This window comes from Sapajus apella, unplaced genomic scaffold (assembly GCF_009761245.1).
Source record: "Sapajus apella isolate SASKATOON/1434 unplaced genomic scaffold, GSC_monkey_1.0 scaffold149, whole genome shotgun sequence".
In the NCBI taxonomy this organism is placed as follows: Eukaryota; Metazoa; Chordata; class Mammalia; order Primates; family Cebidae; genus Sapajus; species Sapajus apella.
In genome coordinates, this window is record NW_022437089.1 from 196,432 (window position 1) to 211,067 (window position 14,636).

At 62.4% G+C, this 14,636-nt stretch overlaps 1 protein-coding gene across 3 annotated transcripts; it reads left to right on the forward strand.

Annotated features, from left to right (window-relative positions):
- The first annotated feature begins 378 nt into the window (after positions 1-378).
- On the forward strand, positions 379-14,055 carry BGN (biglycan). 3 transcript variants are annotated; one of them, XM_032265196.1, is made up of 8 exons: positions 379-670; positions 9,370-9,621; positions 9,885-9,997; positions 10,480-10,693; positions 11,109-11,219; positions 11,410-11,503; positions 11,626-11,764; positions 12,785-14,055. In XM_032265196.1, exons 2-8 carry the CDS (start codon positions 9,381-9,383, stop codon positions 12,980-12,982), a joined length of 1,110 nt encoding a protein of 369 aa, XP_032121087.1. In that variant the 5' UTR covers positions 379-670; positions 9,370-9,380; the 3' UTR covers positions 12,983-14,055. The 3 variants fall into 3 exon arrangements, with proteins under 3 accessions (XP_032121087.1, XP_032121088.1, XP_032121086.1); XM_032265197.1 differs by lacking the exon at positions 379-670 and adding an exon at positions 5,559-5,658; XM_032265195.1 differs by lacking the exon at positions 379-670 and adding an exon at positions 7,214-7,453.
- Positions 14,056-14,636: the final 581 nt, after the last annotated feature.

Below are 14,636 nucleotides of genomic sequence, written 5' to 3' on the forward strand. Positions count from 1 at the left end.
CCCTCTCTGATCCCGAGAAACCACCTCCTTGCTTAGGCCGAAGCAGGTTCCCCGCAAGCTTAGGACCAAATTCCAGGGCCACTCCCAGGCCTAGCAGCCCAAAGCCGCCTCCCCTTCGTCTTCCTTCCATCTCTTTCCTCCGCCTGGAGAGATGGCAGCCAGCACCTCAGTGTCCCCATCTGGGCAGTGGAAAGTTTGACACTCTGAGGCAGTGCCTGCCCAGAGACTCCAAGGGTCCTTGTCTGAGGGAATGAGACTGTGTCCTTTCCTCTGCTGTCTGCCCCAGACAGGGGCGGAGGGAAGGGGGGGTGTGTGGCGGGGGTGGGGGCAGGGGGGCGGGGGCTCAGCTAGCCCAGCAGTCTACAAGAAAATTGCTCCCTTTGAAGCTGCCAGGGGGGCCGGTAAGCCTGCCCCCTCCCAACTGCCCGCCCTCTCCGCCCCACCAGCCCCCTCCCTTCTTTCTTCCCTCCCCGCCCTCTCCCTGCTGTCCCCTCCCCAACGGCCCGCCTGCCCAGCCTTTAGCCTCCCTCCCTCCGCCTCTGTCTCCCTCTCTCCACAAACTGCCCAGGAGTGAGCAGCTGCCTTCCGTCCGCCGAACAGACAGGACAGACAGACCCACCACCCCAGCCTGCCAACTAGCCAGCCTGCGCCTGGCGCCTCCCCTCTCCAGGTAGGGCTCCTGAGCCAGCCCCGCTCCCGCCCTGCGCTGTCTGCACTGTTCCCTCGCTGGCCTCAAGCTGCCTCCTCACAACCCAGAGATGCCTCTGGCCCTCCTGCTTCTGCTGTCCCAAGCCCTGGTCCTGCAGCCCCCAGGGCCCTGAGGGTATCCACAGATTTCCCCAGCACTCGCTGCTGGCTGCTGGTCCGTGCCCCGTCACCGCCACCCTGTGGCCCCCTCGGTCCCTGCCAGACTCTGCCTCCTCTTGCCGCCTTCCAGGCACCCCTCCCTCACCCCTGCCTCTCCTTCTCCCTTCTGACCTTGCTCTGCTTCACCCAGCTCTTGTCTCTTTGTCTCCCCCTCGGGGTCCCTCTTCTTGGCTGCCACCCTAGAGCATGGCTGGGTGATTGGCACCGCAGCTTTGCCACGGGCCCTTTCCCATCGTTGCTAGTCCCAAGCGCATACTCCACTGCCTCAGCCGTCCTCTGCCAGGTGCCTCCTTGCTCCAGGACTTGGCACCTGGCCCAGGTTGGGTCAGGTCGGGGACCACCCAGCACTCACTGAGCTCAGCACCCAGGAGCAGTCCTCCACCACGCTGCCCAAGGCCAGTCCTTGGCCTGGGCTGAGAGACTTGGTTTCCCAGGCACCCTGCCCAGACATTCCTCACTCACCCCCAGGCTACTGCCCTGCCTCTACTTCCTCTGTGAGAAGTGTGGGTCCTGGGAGCCCTGGCTACAAGCGCCCCGGCTGGGGCTGCCTGGGTGGCTCAGCTCTGTCTGTCTGCAGGACCGCCTTGGACTCAGAATGGGCGGGGAGGGGAAGGAGAGAAAATCACGCAACTGTGCCATGTTCCCCAGGGCAGACCTGCCAAGGGACCCAGGAGAGGAAGCAAGAGAGTGCCCTGGAAGGCCCAGGGAGTAAAGTGCCTCCTCACTGCTCCTTGTGTGGGGCTGGGTGCCTGTGCTGAGCAGAGCAGGGGCACCCGGGTCAGCAGGCGCAGGCCACAGGAATCTCCAGTGGTGTGTCTTGGCAGGCAAGCTCAGGTCCCATCCTCAGGGGCTCCTGTCTCTGTACCTTTGCCCCTCCCTGGCCTGCCAGCTGTGTGCCCTATAGCAAGTAGCTGGAATTGGGACAAGCTGGAGAGGCTCAGGCCCTCCCCCTGTGCCAGAAAGGTTCCCAGGGGCCTGCGTCCAGGAGTGCAGGTGAGCGCCTCCCGGAAACGTTCAGGCGCCTGTGCCAGCCGCACCCCAGGAGAGCTGGTGTGTGAGCAGGGGTGCCTTGGGGTGGAGTGTGTCCATGTATGGCCACTGTAGGCCATCGTGGGCGAGCATTTGAGGGCAAGACCATGGGGGTGTATTGAAGACGTAGGGCTGCCTCCAAGCTACCAGGACTGGGTGGTGGGAGCAGGCTCTGAGCCAGGAAGCAGAGAGGGCTCCCATGGCAAGCTAGCCAGCTGTGGGTGGCAGCCCCGGCCTCCCTGGCCCACCTTCAAGTTCCAAGGACCCAGATGGCAGTGGGTATTAGCCCTGCCACTGCATAGACAGGGAGTCTGGGAAAGGAAAGGGGATGTTTCCAAGGCAAGAATGAGCTTCCTGTCTTAGCAACATTCCAGTCATTCAAACAAGGCTATAGAGTGTCCCTTCCAGTGACAGCACCAAGTCCCCAGAGGAGTGGTTTGTAATGAGTCCACACTTGACGGTTCATACCCAGAGCCTTTTGCGAGGGCTTCTGAGTCCTTGCCACCCTGCATAGAAGTGGGATTGGGACCTCCCCTTCTGCCGTCTCCTGTGCTTCCCAGGTCCACCCCCCACCATACCCAGCCTGTCTGGGAGTCACGTGTCCTCAGCCCACAGAATCCCCAGCACACGCCCCACCCCTAGGCCCAGCCCAAGCCCCGGAGTCCCTGGTGCCCCACCTGCCAGGGCCCCTCCCCTGCCTTGCTCACCCCCCAACACCCCTCATGGTTGAAAAGGTCTTCCCCTACCCACCACGACCGCCTGTCACTCATCTGTGTTCTGGAGAGCTTGGTCCCTGCTCCAAGTTGCTCCCTCTAGTGTCCAGGCCCGCCACTGAGCCGCTGCCAGTCCTGGGAACCCCACGGGTGGGTGGGAATGCTGGCGCCAGCCGGGGGTCTTGCTCATACTGAGGGGCTGGGGGTGATGGTGGCCCTCCCAGGCACCCTGCCAAGGGCTGTAGGCTGCTAGGTGGGCACCAGATCCCTTGGAAGGCAGCCCAACCCAGGACCCTGCCGGCGCTGACCCTGAGCCTGCCGGCCAGGGCCTAAGGGGACCAATGCTCCTGTCCTCTTCTGCTCAGATGCTGGGCTGGGAGATCAGGGGCAACAGCTTGGTCACTCACAGAGCCCTTTTGGCAAGTCTTAGAGGGACCAGTGGCAGAGGCGTATGCAGAGGGGGTGCACTCATGCTGGGGGGAGCGTACAGGGCTCAGTCCTGCCAGGCCCTTCTCCAGCCTTCCAGAAAGAACCAGCTTCCCAGGGTTCCCTAGGGAAGGCCTGGGCCATCTCCTCTGGGGGAGTAGTAGGGGCTGTGCTTCATTCATTCCTCCTTCCCCACGTTCCCTTCCAGGCCGGCAGGTCCCCTCCCCCACTGGGAGCCCACAGCCAGAAGCCCCCTCTGGGACTCTAGGCTCCTGGGAACCACCCCAGCTGCCCCTCCTCCATTTGCTTTCTTCCCCACCCTGTCATGGCTCTGGGTCAGAGCAGCTTCTGGGGTGGCTCTGGAGGGGGCCAGTAGCCTCGGCTCTTCCAAGGACTGCAGAACCCTTCCCCCTTCCAGCTTCCCACCTGCCCAGCTCCTGGCTCCCTGGCAGGCCTGGTGAAGGTGCTGCCGTTCCTGAGGGGCTCATCTCTGAGGCTTAGGGGCCTGGGGCTCTAGCCAGCCTTCTTGAATGAAACGCTCCCGTCCACGGAAACACTGGCCTGGGATGAGCTGCAGGACCAGGGTGCAGCGGGCTCTGTGGCCTCTTGAACTTGCCTCTGCCCCCACCCCACCCCCACAAGCTGCTGGACATCCCAGTCCTGTCTGGTCCCTGAGGTGTTCAAATGGGCCAAAGCGAGCATAGTGGGCAGACCTCTGGGTGGCCACAGGATTAGAGGGCAGCCCTGTCCCTGAAGACAGGGAAAGTCCAGAAGGCCAGTGAGGCTTCTGTCCTCTGGAAGTCTGAGTCCCTGCTTCACCTTGACTGCCATCCCGAGAGTCTTGGAGGCTGCACACCCATGGGAGCCCAGCAGCCCCGGGAGCCTGAAGCGAAGTAGGCTGTGGGTCACCCTGGCTGGCTGAAGGAGGCTAATCCCAGCCCAGCCTGTGCCCCTGGCAGAGAGCGGGTTGTGGCAGAGTGGGCCTGCACCAGGGAGGGAGGGAGGCAGCGCCCCAGGCTCTGGGGGGCAGGCCGGGAATATCTCCCCTGGGGCCCTGAAGTGCTCACCTGGGGGAGATCTTGGCTTTTCCAGGAGACATTCCAGCAGACAGGTGAGAGGGCTGGGCCGGGGCTGCCCTGCTGTGTGTGCCAGGGCTGAAGAGGAGCTTCTGGGTCTGTGGACCATAGGAGCTACTGACAGTGGTATCCGGAGAGAAGGGCCATGCTTCTAGGGGAGCAGGGAAGCACTCTGCACACCCCTGAGAGTGTGAGACCTGTCAGCTCTGGGTCCTGTGGCACTGTCTGCAGTGGCGGGGGGGGGGTCCAGACATGGGCAAGGACACGGACAGACAGTGTGTGCAGTCCCAGACCTGCTGTTTCCTCACCGTGTCTGTCTGTCTGTCCGTGTCCTTGCCCACAGCCAGAAGCTCTTGCCTTGGGCAAGACCTTGGGGAACAACTCCCTGAGCCTCAGTTTACCCCTTCATCGAATCGTAAGAGCATCACTTCCTTCTTATGGTTAATGGGGGATGGCAGGGGCTAAGTAAAGGATCTCTTTAGGGAGTGGGAGGGGACAGCAGTAGTCCGTGTGATGTGTAGAGGACCAGGAGCACACCCTGCCGACTGTGAGACAGGCTGGACCTGGACATGGGCGCCACAAGCTGCAAAGGGCTGGCACAGAGAGGTGGCAAGGTGGCTGGGTGCATCAAGGGAGAACTCCACCCCTGCCCCGACCCTGCCAAAAAAGCTGTGGAAAGCATTTGGGCAGCAGATGAGCCGGGGTTTCCCAGCACCTCCACACGTGGCTGCCTGAAGGGCGTGCCGGGTCGATGGCGGCGGCTTGGCAGGTGGCTGGGTGCAAAGGGTCCACCCTCCCCACTCCAGACCCCAGCCCCTCAGGCTGCCACTCCCACAGACCAACGCACACACCCGGGCTTTGCCAAGGCCATGGAGGGCACATATCCCCTCTCTAGTTGACGCCCAAGTGCAGGCTAGAGCCATCGGCAGGGAGGGACTGGTGGGCTGGGTCCTGGAAGAGCAGCAGTGCTGGTTGAAGCTGGGCCCGAAGGGCTTTGGCGGCCAGAGGGGAGGGAGGAAAGACGCAGTCCCAGGGACCCTGCAGGGCTGCGTGGAAGGTGGCACGTGTGTCAGAGTTCAGATTGGGTTGCTCAGGGGGGCAGACGCCCAGGGCTGAGGCTGCAGAGACAGCATCCAGCGTCTGCCAGACCTCAAGTCCTGCTCCCGCCGCACTTGGCCTGGCCTGAATGCCTGGCATGGACCCTCCATGTTCTCAGAGACTGCCAATGCATCTTGTTTGGCTGTGACCTGGAGCGATCCGGTGTGGAGGGTTGCGCTGGCTTTCCGAGGGGCAGACAAGGAGGGCCCTATTTGGGCGGTGGCAGGGGCTCCAGGAAGCCCAGCCTCCTCCCTCACTCACACCTGCGGTCGCCGGACCTGGGGCTCGTGCCATGGCCGCTCCTGTCCTTTGCTCCTGAGAGACAGCATCCAGGGAGCTCAGGGCACACTCTGATGTGGCTTAAAGCCCTCCCTGAAGTCCCTGAGAGCACACCCAGGGAGGCTGATGAAGGGAAACTGAGGCCCAGAGGCCTCGGTGGTGGTGGAGAGGTGAGGCCCAGAGGGACTTGCTGTGGGTCTCACAGGGTCTGACTATGGGGTATTCCTGCTTCCTGGGCCGGCTTATCTGTTCCTGTGTATAAACATGTGTATGCATGTGTGTATAAGTGTGTGCGTGTCTGTACATGTGTGTATGTGTACATGTGTGCATGTGTGTGTGCATGTGCATATGTGTGTATAGGTGTGTGCACTAGTATGTATGTGTGTGTGTACCTGTATGTATGTATGTGTGTCTGTATATATATGTATATACATATGTGTATGTGAACGTGTATCCATAGGTATGCATGTGTGTATGTGTGTGTCTAGGTGTGTGCATGAGTGTGGATGTACATGTATGTGTAGGTGTGTGCATGTCTGTGTGTGTCGGTGTGTGCATGTACGTCGATGTGTGTGGATGTGTGGACATGTGTTTTGTATAGGTGTGTGCATGTGTGTATGTGTGTGTATAGGTGTGTGCATGAGTGTGGATGTGTGCCTGTGTGTGTTTGTGCCTACGTGTGTGTGTGCATGTTCTAGCAGGAAGGAGGGGCTCAGTGTGAGTTGGTGGAAGAAGGCAGGGGCCAGGCTTTGGGAAGACAGCTGGGCCTCTCCATCTCCAGAACCCCCCAAACTGCCACCCCCAGGCTCGGTCATCCCCAACCCCAGGTTCTCGAAGGCCCAGAGGTGTGGTTGGAGCCCCTGTGGCTGAGGAGCACAGCTGAGGGCTCAGGGCCTAGAGACGCCACAGCAGAGTTCCAAGTCAGGCTGAGTGACTTGGGGAAGTTGGAGCCTCTCTCTTGGCCTCTGCTTTCGTGTCCATAAAATGGGGAGACTCATCGGCCAGCTCCAGGGAGCCTTTCCCCCAGGGTCCCTGGCTCCCTCCGGCTTCGCGGGCTCCTTGCCACCTCCTGTGGGCGCGGACATTCTGCCTGCCCCTCTTCAGAAGAGCTCTCAGTTTTATGCCAGTTCTTTGAGGGGAAATGAGGGTTGTGCCGGGAAGCCTGCCCAGCCCCCACCCCTCCAGCCTGCCCACAGCTTGGGCACAGCCACGAGCCACGGAAAACCAGCCAAACCTTGTCCTTCTGCCTCTGTCACGGGGCCCGGGCGTATGGGCCTCCTGGCCCTCAGCCTCCCTCCCTGCTCTGAGGGAACCTCTTCCCCTCGCCCCTTGCTCAGTCTCCTGGAGACCCCCAGACATCCTGCTATATCAGACAGCTGCCTCCAGAGTCCCTGTCACCCCATAGCTGGTCCCGGGAACCCACCTGGGACCCCGATGACCAGTCTTGCCACAACTGGCCTGCCCTGCGCCTGTGAGTTTCGTAACAGGAGTGCATACAGGGAAGCCCCAGCTCCCAGGGAGTCCTCCTCCAGGCCAGTGCATGGGTCCTGCGGGGCTCTAGGCTAGCCATGGTTACACAGCCCTCTGTCCCCTCAGCCTTCCCCAGCCCTTCCCACAGCCTCCCCTAGGCCCAGTCGGGCCACCCCAACCCCACCTGCCCAGGTGGACTGCCCATGCTGGAGCTTTCCAGGGCTCCGGCGGGGCGTTCCAGCCCTGACTCACTCCTCCTGGGAGGTACTGGCTTTGGCAGGGGCATCAGGCAGGGAGGGGCGGGGCAATCTTTTCCCTCCCCTCTCCGTCTTACTCTCCTGCCTCCCTCCTGCCCTTCCCGTTTTCTCCCACTGCTTCTCCTCCTCCTCCTCCTGCCCCCGGGTGTCCAGCGGCACTGGGTGAGGGCCCCGCAGTGGCAGCGGGCACCAGAGGTCGTGCCCTGCCTTGCCCGGGAGGAAGGGAAACGCCATCCAGGTAGGCGAGGGCTGCGTCTTCTCCCTACTTGGGCCCAAGACCCTCCAGGGGGCTCCCCTAGGTTCTGCTGGGCTGGCCTGCGGCTACAGTCGTGGGGTCTCAAGGCTCAAAGGAATGAGGGAGGCTGCACCCAGCAGGGGCTTCCTGGTGACCCCAGGGATCAGCACAAAGTCCAGCTCCACGTGAAGGGGAAGCTGAGTGAAGACTTGGGCTCCAACTCCCACTTTGCAGTGTGGCCCGGGGTATGGGCTCAGGAGGGCTCTGGGGCTGGCTGCGGGAAAGCCACTCCACTGGCCTCGTCAGAGGTCCCTCTGTCCACAAGTGTAGGAGGGGGCATGGGCAGCCCCTCGGGGGAATGCCAATGCAAGGGGCACGTGTACCAGCAGAGGCTCCCTGGAGCATCTGGGAGAAGCTGCTCGGGGCACAGTACGGGCCTCCTTCCCAACCCACTCCTGGGATTGATGGAACCGGAGGCACAGCACTGTGCTGAGACCCAACTTGGCCCTGAGGTGGCCTCAGGCCCCCAGTCCACTGGTTGCTAGGACCCCAAAGCAGCAGCCCCTGGCAGCCAGCCCAGCCCCCAGGTCAACTGGGCCTGCTGGGGAGGCATTGGGCAGAGCAGGGCTGCTCAGAGGCTCTGGCCTAGGCGGCAGAGTCCCCACCTCCCCACAGCCTCCGTAAAGCCCTGCAATCAGCAGCTGGGCTCAGGGGGCTCACTTCGCCCTGCCGGAGCCCCAGCCAGGACTGGTCCTAAGTGAGGGTCTCCTGGGGGTGCGACTGCTTCAGGTCTGCCAGAGGCTCCTGCTGCCCAGGTGGGCTCCCCATCTCCAGATGCACCCAGGGCCACCCCAGGCAGTCCAGCTGGGAGGCGAGCAGGGCAGGCATGTTTATTCCCACTTAACAGATGGCTAGGGGGAGACCTGGGCCTTTGCCAGGGAGTCAGGGTAGATGGAGCGGTAGGAGAGCCAGGCCTCCAGCCTCTTCCAGTAGGGTGTCTTCCCAGCTGCCTCTGGATGGGGAACTGTGTCTGATGAGGGGAAGGAGGCAAGCAGAGGTGGGTGCTGGGGGCTGGGCCGCTTCCCCTCTACTCCCAGCCGCCACCTCAGCCTGGGGGGCCTCAGGCAAGCCTGATCCTGCCCTGCCACCCTGGCGGCGGCCTGCTCCCCTGGGGGGGGGGGCTCTCTGGGTTAGGCTGTGGGCAGGGAGGAAGAGTGGGAGCAGATCTGGGAGCCCCAGGGCTGTTTGGGCCAAGGCAGTGTGTGGGAGCACTGGGGCGGGGTCCAGAGGAGGAAGCCAGGCCCAGGGCAGTGTCGGGGGGGCGCCATGCCCTCCACCTCTGCGGCCTCCACTCAGCGCTGCCTCAGCCAACTTTCCCTGTGGCCTCAAAGGACGTCCCCTCTGTCTCCAGCCTGCCTCCCTGCCTTGGCCTTAGAGGTGCTCTGAGAAAGGTGGGCAGGGTGGAAGGGAGCTCAGGAGGTGAGAAGCAACTCACAGTTGCCAAATTCAACTAACTTCATCCACGCTGCCCTGAGCCCAGAACTCAAAGGAAGGATTGGCCCAGGCAGGAGGCTACAGTGGTGTCCCCAAAAGTGAATTATTCAAAGCCTGTGGGGGCCAATGGCTAGGATTCCCCCTCACCTCCTCCACATAGCCTCACGGATGCCCCCGCCCCAAAGCAGGCTGCTGGCAGACTTGCTAATGGGGAGACATTTCATCACCCCATGAAGCCAAGTCCTGTCATGGATAGGGAGGGGGAAGTAGAGTGGAAGGGGCGCCATCCTGGCCAGCAGCACGTGCCCCCTTCCTGCCTGGAGCCCTCTGCCCACACTCTGACCTCTCTGCCTCCCGCCCCAGGGTCTGCTGTGGGGAAGATGAGCGGGTGCTGGCACTGAGGATCGCCCTGCCTCTTCCCCCAGGCCCATCCGCCATGCAGCCTCTGTGGCTCCTCGCGTCTCTGCTGGCCCTGAGCCAGGCCCTGCCCTTTGAGCAGAGGGGCTTCTGGGACTTTACCCTGGATGATGGGCCACTCATGATGAATGATGAGGAAGCTTCAGGCGCTGACTCGACCTCAGGCCTCCCGGACCCAGACTCCGTCACACCCACCTACAGCGCCATGTGCCCTTTCGGCTGCCACTGCCACCTGCGGGTGGTTCAGTGCTCCGACCTGGGTTTGTCCCTGGGTGATGGGGAGTGGGGTGTGCCTGAGAGCCGCTTCTGAGGGGGCACATGCTGGTCCTGTGCGATGGGGGAGCATGGTGTGTGGGAGGGCTCCAGCCATCTGGCTGTGAGCTGTGCAACTTGTGCCCATTTGTGGTGGCATCCCTGTGTGTATGTTGGTGCTCTGTGTGTGTGTCCCCTGTCCTCCCTACCAGTGGGACTAATGGGCTGGATGACCCCAAGTTCATGCTGGTGATGGTGGTGGGTTCCCTAGGTCTGAAGTCTGTGCCCAAAGAGGTCTCACCTGACACCACGCTGCTGGACCTGCAGAGCAACCACATCTCCGAGCTCCGGAAGGATGACTTCAAGGGTCTCCAGCACCTCTACGTAAGCACCCCACCAGAGGAGCCCGGAGGAAGAAGCAGGCCCACAGTGGGGGGCAGGGGTCCGGAAGGGTGCGCGTGCGTGGACGTGTGGGGCATGAGAGGGGCTCAGGGACCCGTGGGCTTCAGGGTGAAGCCTGGAGCCAGCCGTGATGGGAGCTCTGGGCTTCCGGCTCACTCGCATGGGTTTGAGCGACCACAGCTGTAGGACTGTCTCAGTCAGCTCGGCTCCCTTCACTGCTAAAAACGTTTCATCACATTCGTTCCTCCCAGCACCATGGTAGCCAGTGAGCGTGAGAGAACGCAAGGCAGTGGCGGCCCTGCCGGGGCTCAGGGCCGGGCTGGTGCTGCCTCCTGCTCTGCACTCTGCTCACCAGCAGGGACTGACCTCCTCGAGGCCCAGACTCGAGAGGCACAGGCCCGCAGGAGATGGGGCGGTGGGCCGGGGAGTCAGCGCCTCCACCTCCTCCGCCCGCCCTGCTTCAGGCTCTCGTCCTGGTGAACAACAAGATCTCCAAGATCCATGAGAAGGCCTTCAGCCCACTGCGGAGGCTGCAGAAGCTGTACATCTCCAAGAACCACCTGGTGGAGATCCCACCCAACCTGCCCAGCTCGCTGGTGGAGCTCCGCATCCACGACAACCGCATCCGCAAGGTCCCCAAGGGCGTGTTCAGCGGGCTCCGGAACATGAACTGCATCGGTGAGTGCAGCCCTGCCATGGGGGTGCCCAGGAGCCTCCCAGAACATTCCAGAGTCTTGTCTTGGGGCCTGGGGAAGGGAGACCAAGCAACAGCTTTAGAAGCCCAGTTCAAGGAAGAGTCTGCTGAGAACAGTGAAAAGAATATCCATGGATTTCTTAGCAAATCCTCCAGGCAGGAGGTCACCGTGGCTAAAGGGAATGTGGGGCCAGAGGGCCCAGGTGGCTTCGGGGAGCCCCGGCTTCGTCTCTGGCATTCCTCCCTTTCGTAATTAGCCCAGTAAATGAACGGAGCTGCTTTCGGGAGGTGGGAGCAGCCGGCAGTCAGGAGGGCCCATCACAGGAGCCCGGAAATGACAGGACCCTGGGGCTGTGTGTGGACCGCCAGCCTCCTGGACTGATAAGGTCCCTCTCTTAGAGATGGGGGGGAACCCACTGGAGAACAGTGGCTTTGAACCTGGAGCCTTTGACGGCCTGAAGCTCAACTACCTGCGCATCTCAGAAGCCAAGCTGACCGGCATCCCCAAAGGTAGGAAGGCCACCCTTGCTGCGCACCTGCGTGCCTCACCCCCCAGGGCACAGATGGCCAGGGTGGGGACTCTGGTCTGGCCCGGTATACTCAGGGAAAGACTCAGCAGTCCCCTCCCACCACCTGGGGCAGAGCAAAGGACCCTGCCCTCAGCATCTGCATTCAGCCCCGTGCCCTCTTCTCCTGGCAGACCTCCCAGAAACCCTGAACGAACTCCACCTGGACCACAACAAAATCCAGGCCATCGAGCTGGAGGACCTCCTCCGATACTCCAAGCTGTACCGGTGAGGCCAGCAGGGCACCGCCTGAGGGTGGCACGAGAATACCTCCGGGCTCTGCAGCCCTGACACCCAGCCCACTGTTCTGCTCTCCAGCCTCTCAGTCTGTGTCATTCTTCTGCTCGCAGGCTGGGCCTGGGCCACAACCAGATCCGGATGATTGAGAACGGCAGCCTGAGCTTCCTCCCCACCCTCCGGGAGCTGCACTTGGACAACAACAAGCTGTCCAGAGTGCCCTCAGGGCTCCCGGACCTCAAGTTGCTGCAGGTGAGAGCTGGGCGTGCACCGCAAGCTTCCTAAGGCTGCGCTCGGGGAGGCGTGCATGTCCCTGTGCTGTCCCTCGGCCCCCTGGTGCACCTTCCTGGCTGCTTCTGCAAATCTGCAAGGGAGTGGCCCTGATGCTCACAGCCAGTGCTGAGGAGGCAGGGAGCAGGGCCTCCATGGTGGATACCAAGCAAGGCAGCCTGGTAGGTGTTGCACCTGAGGGTCCCCAGGTGGGTCAGACACCAGAAAGATGTGGCAGGGTCCCGGGAGTCAAGAAACTGTGGGCCTGGGGCTGCACGGATCCGTGCCAAGACGCGACGGCCCAGGGCAGGAAGTGGGCTGAAGAGGGGGAGCAGGGTCTTGCCTGGGGTTCCATCGGGATCTTCCATCCATGGTCAGGCCCCCAGCCCAGATGGGCGATCTTGGTCTTGCCCAGCCCTGCTCCGTCCACACGTGTTTGGAGCACCCCAATCCGCACCAGCTGTGAGCCAGCACTACACAGGCTGGGCCCATGCTGGGTCGAGTGCGCCCTCTAGTGGCCATTGTCATGTCACTGGGTTCCCAGCCCAACCCAGCAAGCGATTTGCCTGTCTGCCCGCCTCTGCTCCTTCCTGAGACGGCAAGACAGTGGCTCAGAGAGCTGCAGGGGCTGCTACAGGTCGAGTTTCCCTGAGGATGGAAAGAAAGAGGAGGGCACCCCAAGGGCTTTTTCTACCCTCATGCCCCATGGAGTGTAAGGATGCTCCCCCGAGGGTCAGGCCAACTTTCCTGCACCTTGCACCACCACACAGCCCCGTCCCAGCCCATCCCGTGTCCTCTACCTGCCCCACCCAGTGCCTGAATCCTGCCTGACACCCACACAACGAACGCACCCATGCCTTGATTTGCTCCTCCCAACACCAGGGAGTCTCCTGTGTGGCCCTCGAATCAGGGAGGAGAGGTCACAGTGAGATTCCTCTTGGAGGCAGCAGGCTCCGCGCAGAGGGTGGGCGGCCCATGGTGACCCGGCCCCTCTGCCTGCAGGTGGTCTATCTGCACTCCAACAACATCACCAAGGTGGGCGTCAACGACTTCTGTCCCATGGGCTTCGGGGTGAAGCGGGCCTACTACAACGGCATCAGCCTCTTCAACAATCCTGTGCCCTACTGGGAGGTGCAGCCGGCCACTTTCCGCTGCGTCACTGACCGCCTTGCCATCCAGTTTGGCAACTACAAAAAGTAGAGGCAGCTGCAGCCACCACGGGGACTGTGGGGGTCTCTGGGGAACACAGCCTGACGTCCTGATGGGGAGGCAGAGCCAGGAAGCCAAGCCCGGATCCAGCTGCATCCATCCCAGCCCCCTGCATTGGGTCCCTGACCCCAGCTCACTGCCCCATCACGGCCTCTCCCTGGCTCCCAACAGTGCAGGTGGGCGCAAGGCCTGGCCCCCATCACACGCCTCCTTTGCCTCAGAGGTGCCCTTGCTCTCCCCCCCAGCCCCCCCAGAGACCCCCCATGAAGCTTCCTTCTCATCCACTCCCAAACCCAAGTATCCAAGGCTCCAGTCCTAGGAGAACGGTCCCCAGGTCGGCAGAAGGGAGGGGGTCCATAGGAATGGGGACAGTGGGCTCTGCCAGACACGCACGTTCTGTTCCTCCTCCTCATCCGCTTCCAACCTTTCAACCCTTCCCACCCCGCAGCTCCCCTCATTCCCCTTCCAAGTCCATGGCCTGTCCCCCCCAGCGCCCCCCAATCCACTGACCCTGGGACCAGTGCCCCCTTCTGTCCTCTCACTTTCTCTCCCTGTCCCTCTCCCTCTATGTGTCTTGTGCTTCCTCAGACCTTTCTTGCTTCTGAGCTTGGTGGCCTGTCCTCTCCATCTCTCTGGACCTGGCTTCGCCTGTCCCTCTCACTCTGCACGCTCTGACCTTCTGCCTTGAGCTGGGTCTGCTTTCTGTCTCACCAGCCTGCATCTAGCCCCTGCCCACAAAAGCTCGGGGACAGCAGCCTCCCCAGCCTGCCCTGCCCAGGCCTTGTCCCCAGAGCTGTATAGTCCTGGAGGAGGCTGGGAGGTGGAGGCCCGACACTCCGTGCAGATGACACCATCAAGCAGGGAGCCCTAGACATGTCAGGTCCTGGCCCTTCTGCCCCCAAGAGAGGAGAGGCCCCACATCCTGCCAGAGTCCCAGACACCAGTTTTCATGGAACCCCCGCCCCCCATGGCCAGGTCTCCCCTTGCCCTCTGTTCCAGCATGAGGAGGGGCTGCTTCTGAGGTCGGTGGCTGTCTTTCCATTAAAGAAACACTGCACAATATGGCTCCATGCGCTGCTCCTGCGGCGGCCTGGCCTCTCCATGCCCCTTCCAGCCCTTGGGTTCCTCGCCCTCAAAAGAGGGGCCCCATCACCCTCAGGTCTGGGCTAGACAAGGAGGCCCTGGGTGATGGGGTTAGTCAGTTTCCCCTCCCTTCTAGACACATCTATGGCCCCAGCTGTCCTAAGATGGGGCTCCAGAATCCAACCAGGCCTGAATGGCACCTGCCTTCTCTGTGTGGAGCCTTTGCCAAGAGCACGCCAACTGCCCGGCACCAGGCTAGAGCCTGGCAATCTAAGCACGGCCCTGCCTGCCCAACTCCATGGAGTCTGGGGCTCACAGCGAGGCAACACCAACACCCGAGGGCGAGACAAGAAGGAGGCGCCCCATGAAGCCAGGGAGGGGTGCTGAGGGCGCCCACTTGCACTGGCCTGGCCTTGGCTCCCAAGCCAGACCCCAGCAGGTCACACCATGTGCCAGGGGAGCCAAGCCTGCGTGCTGGAAACACAGGTGGTCCTGGAAAGGGCAGCTTAGAGAGGGACAGTACCCAGAGCACGCTACCACCTGTGCCTTTCCCTCAGCCCTG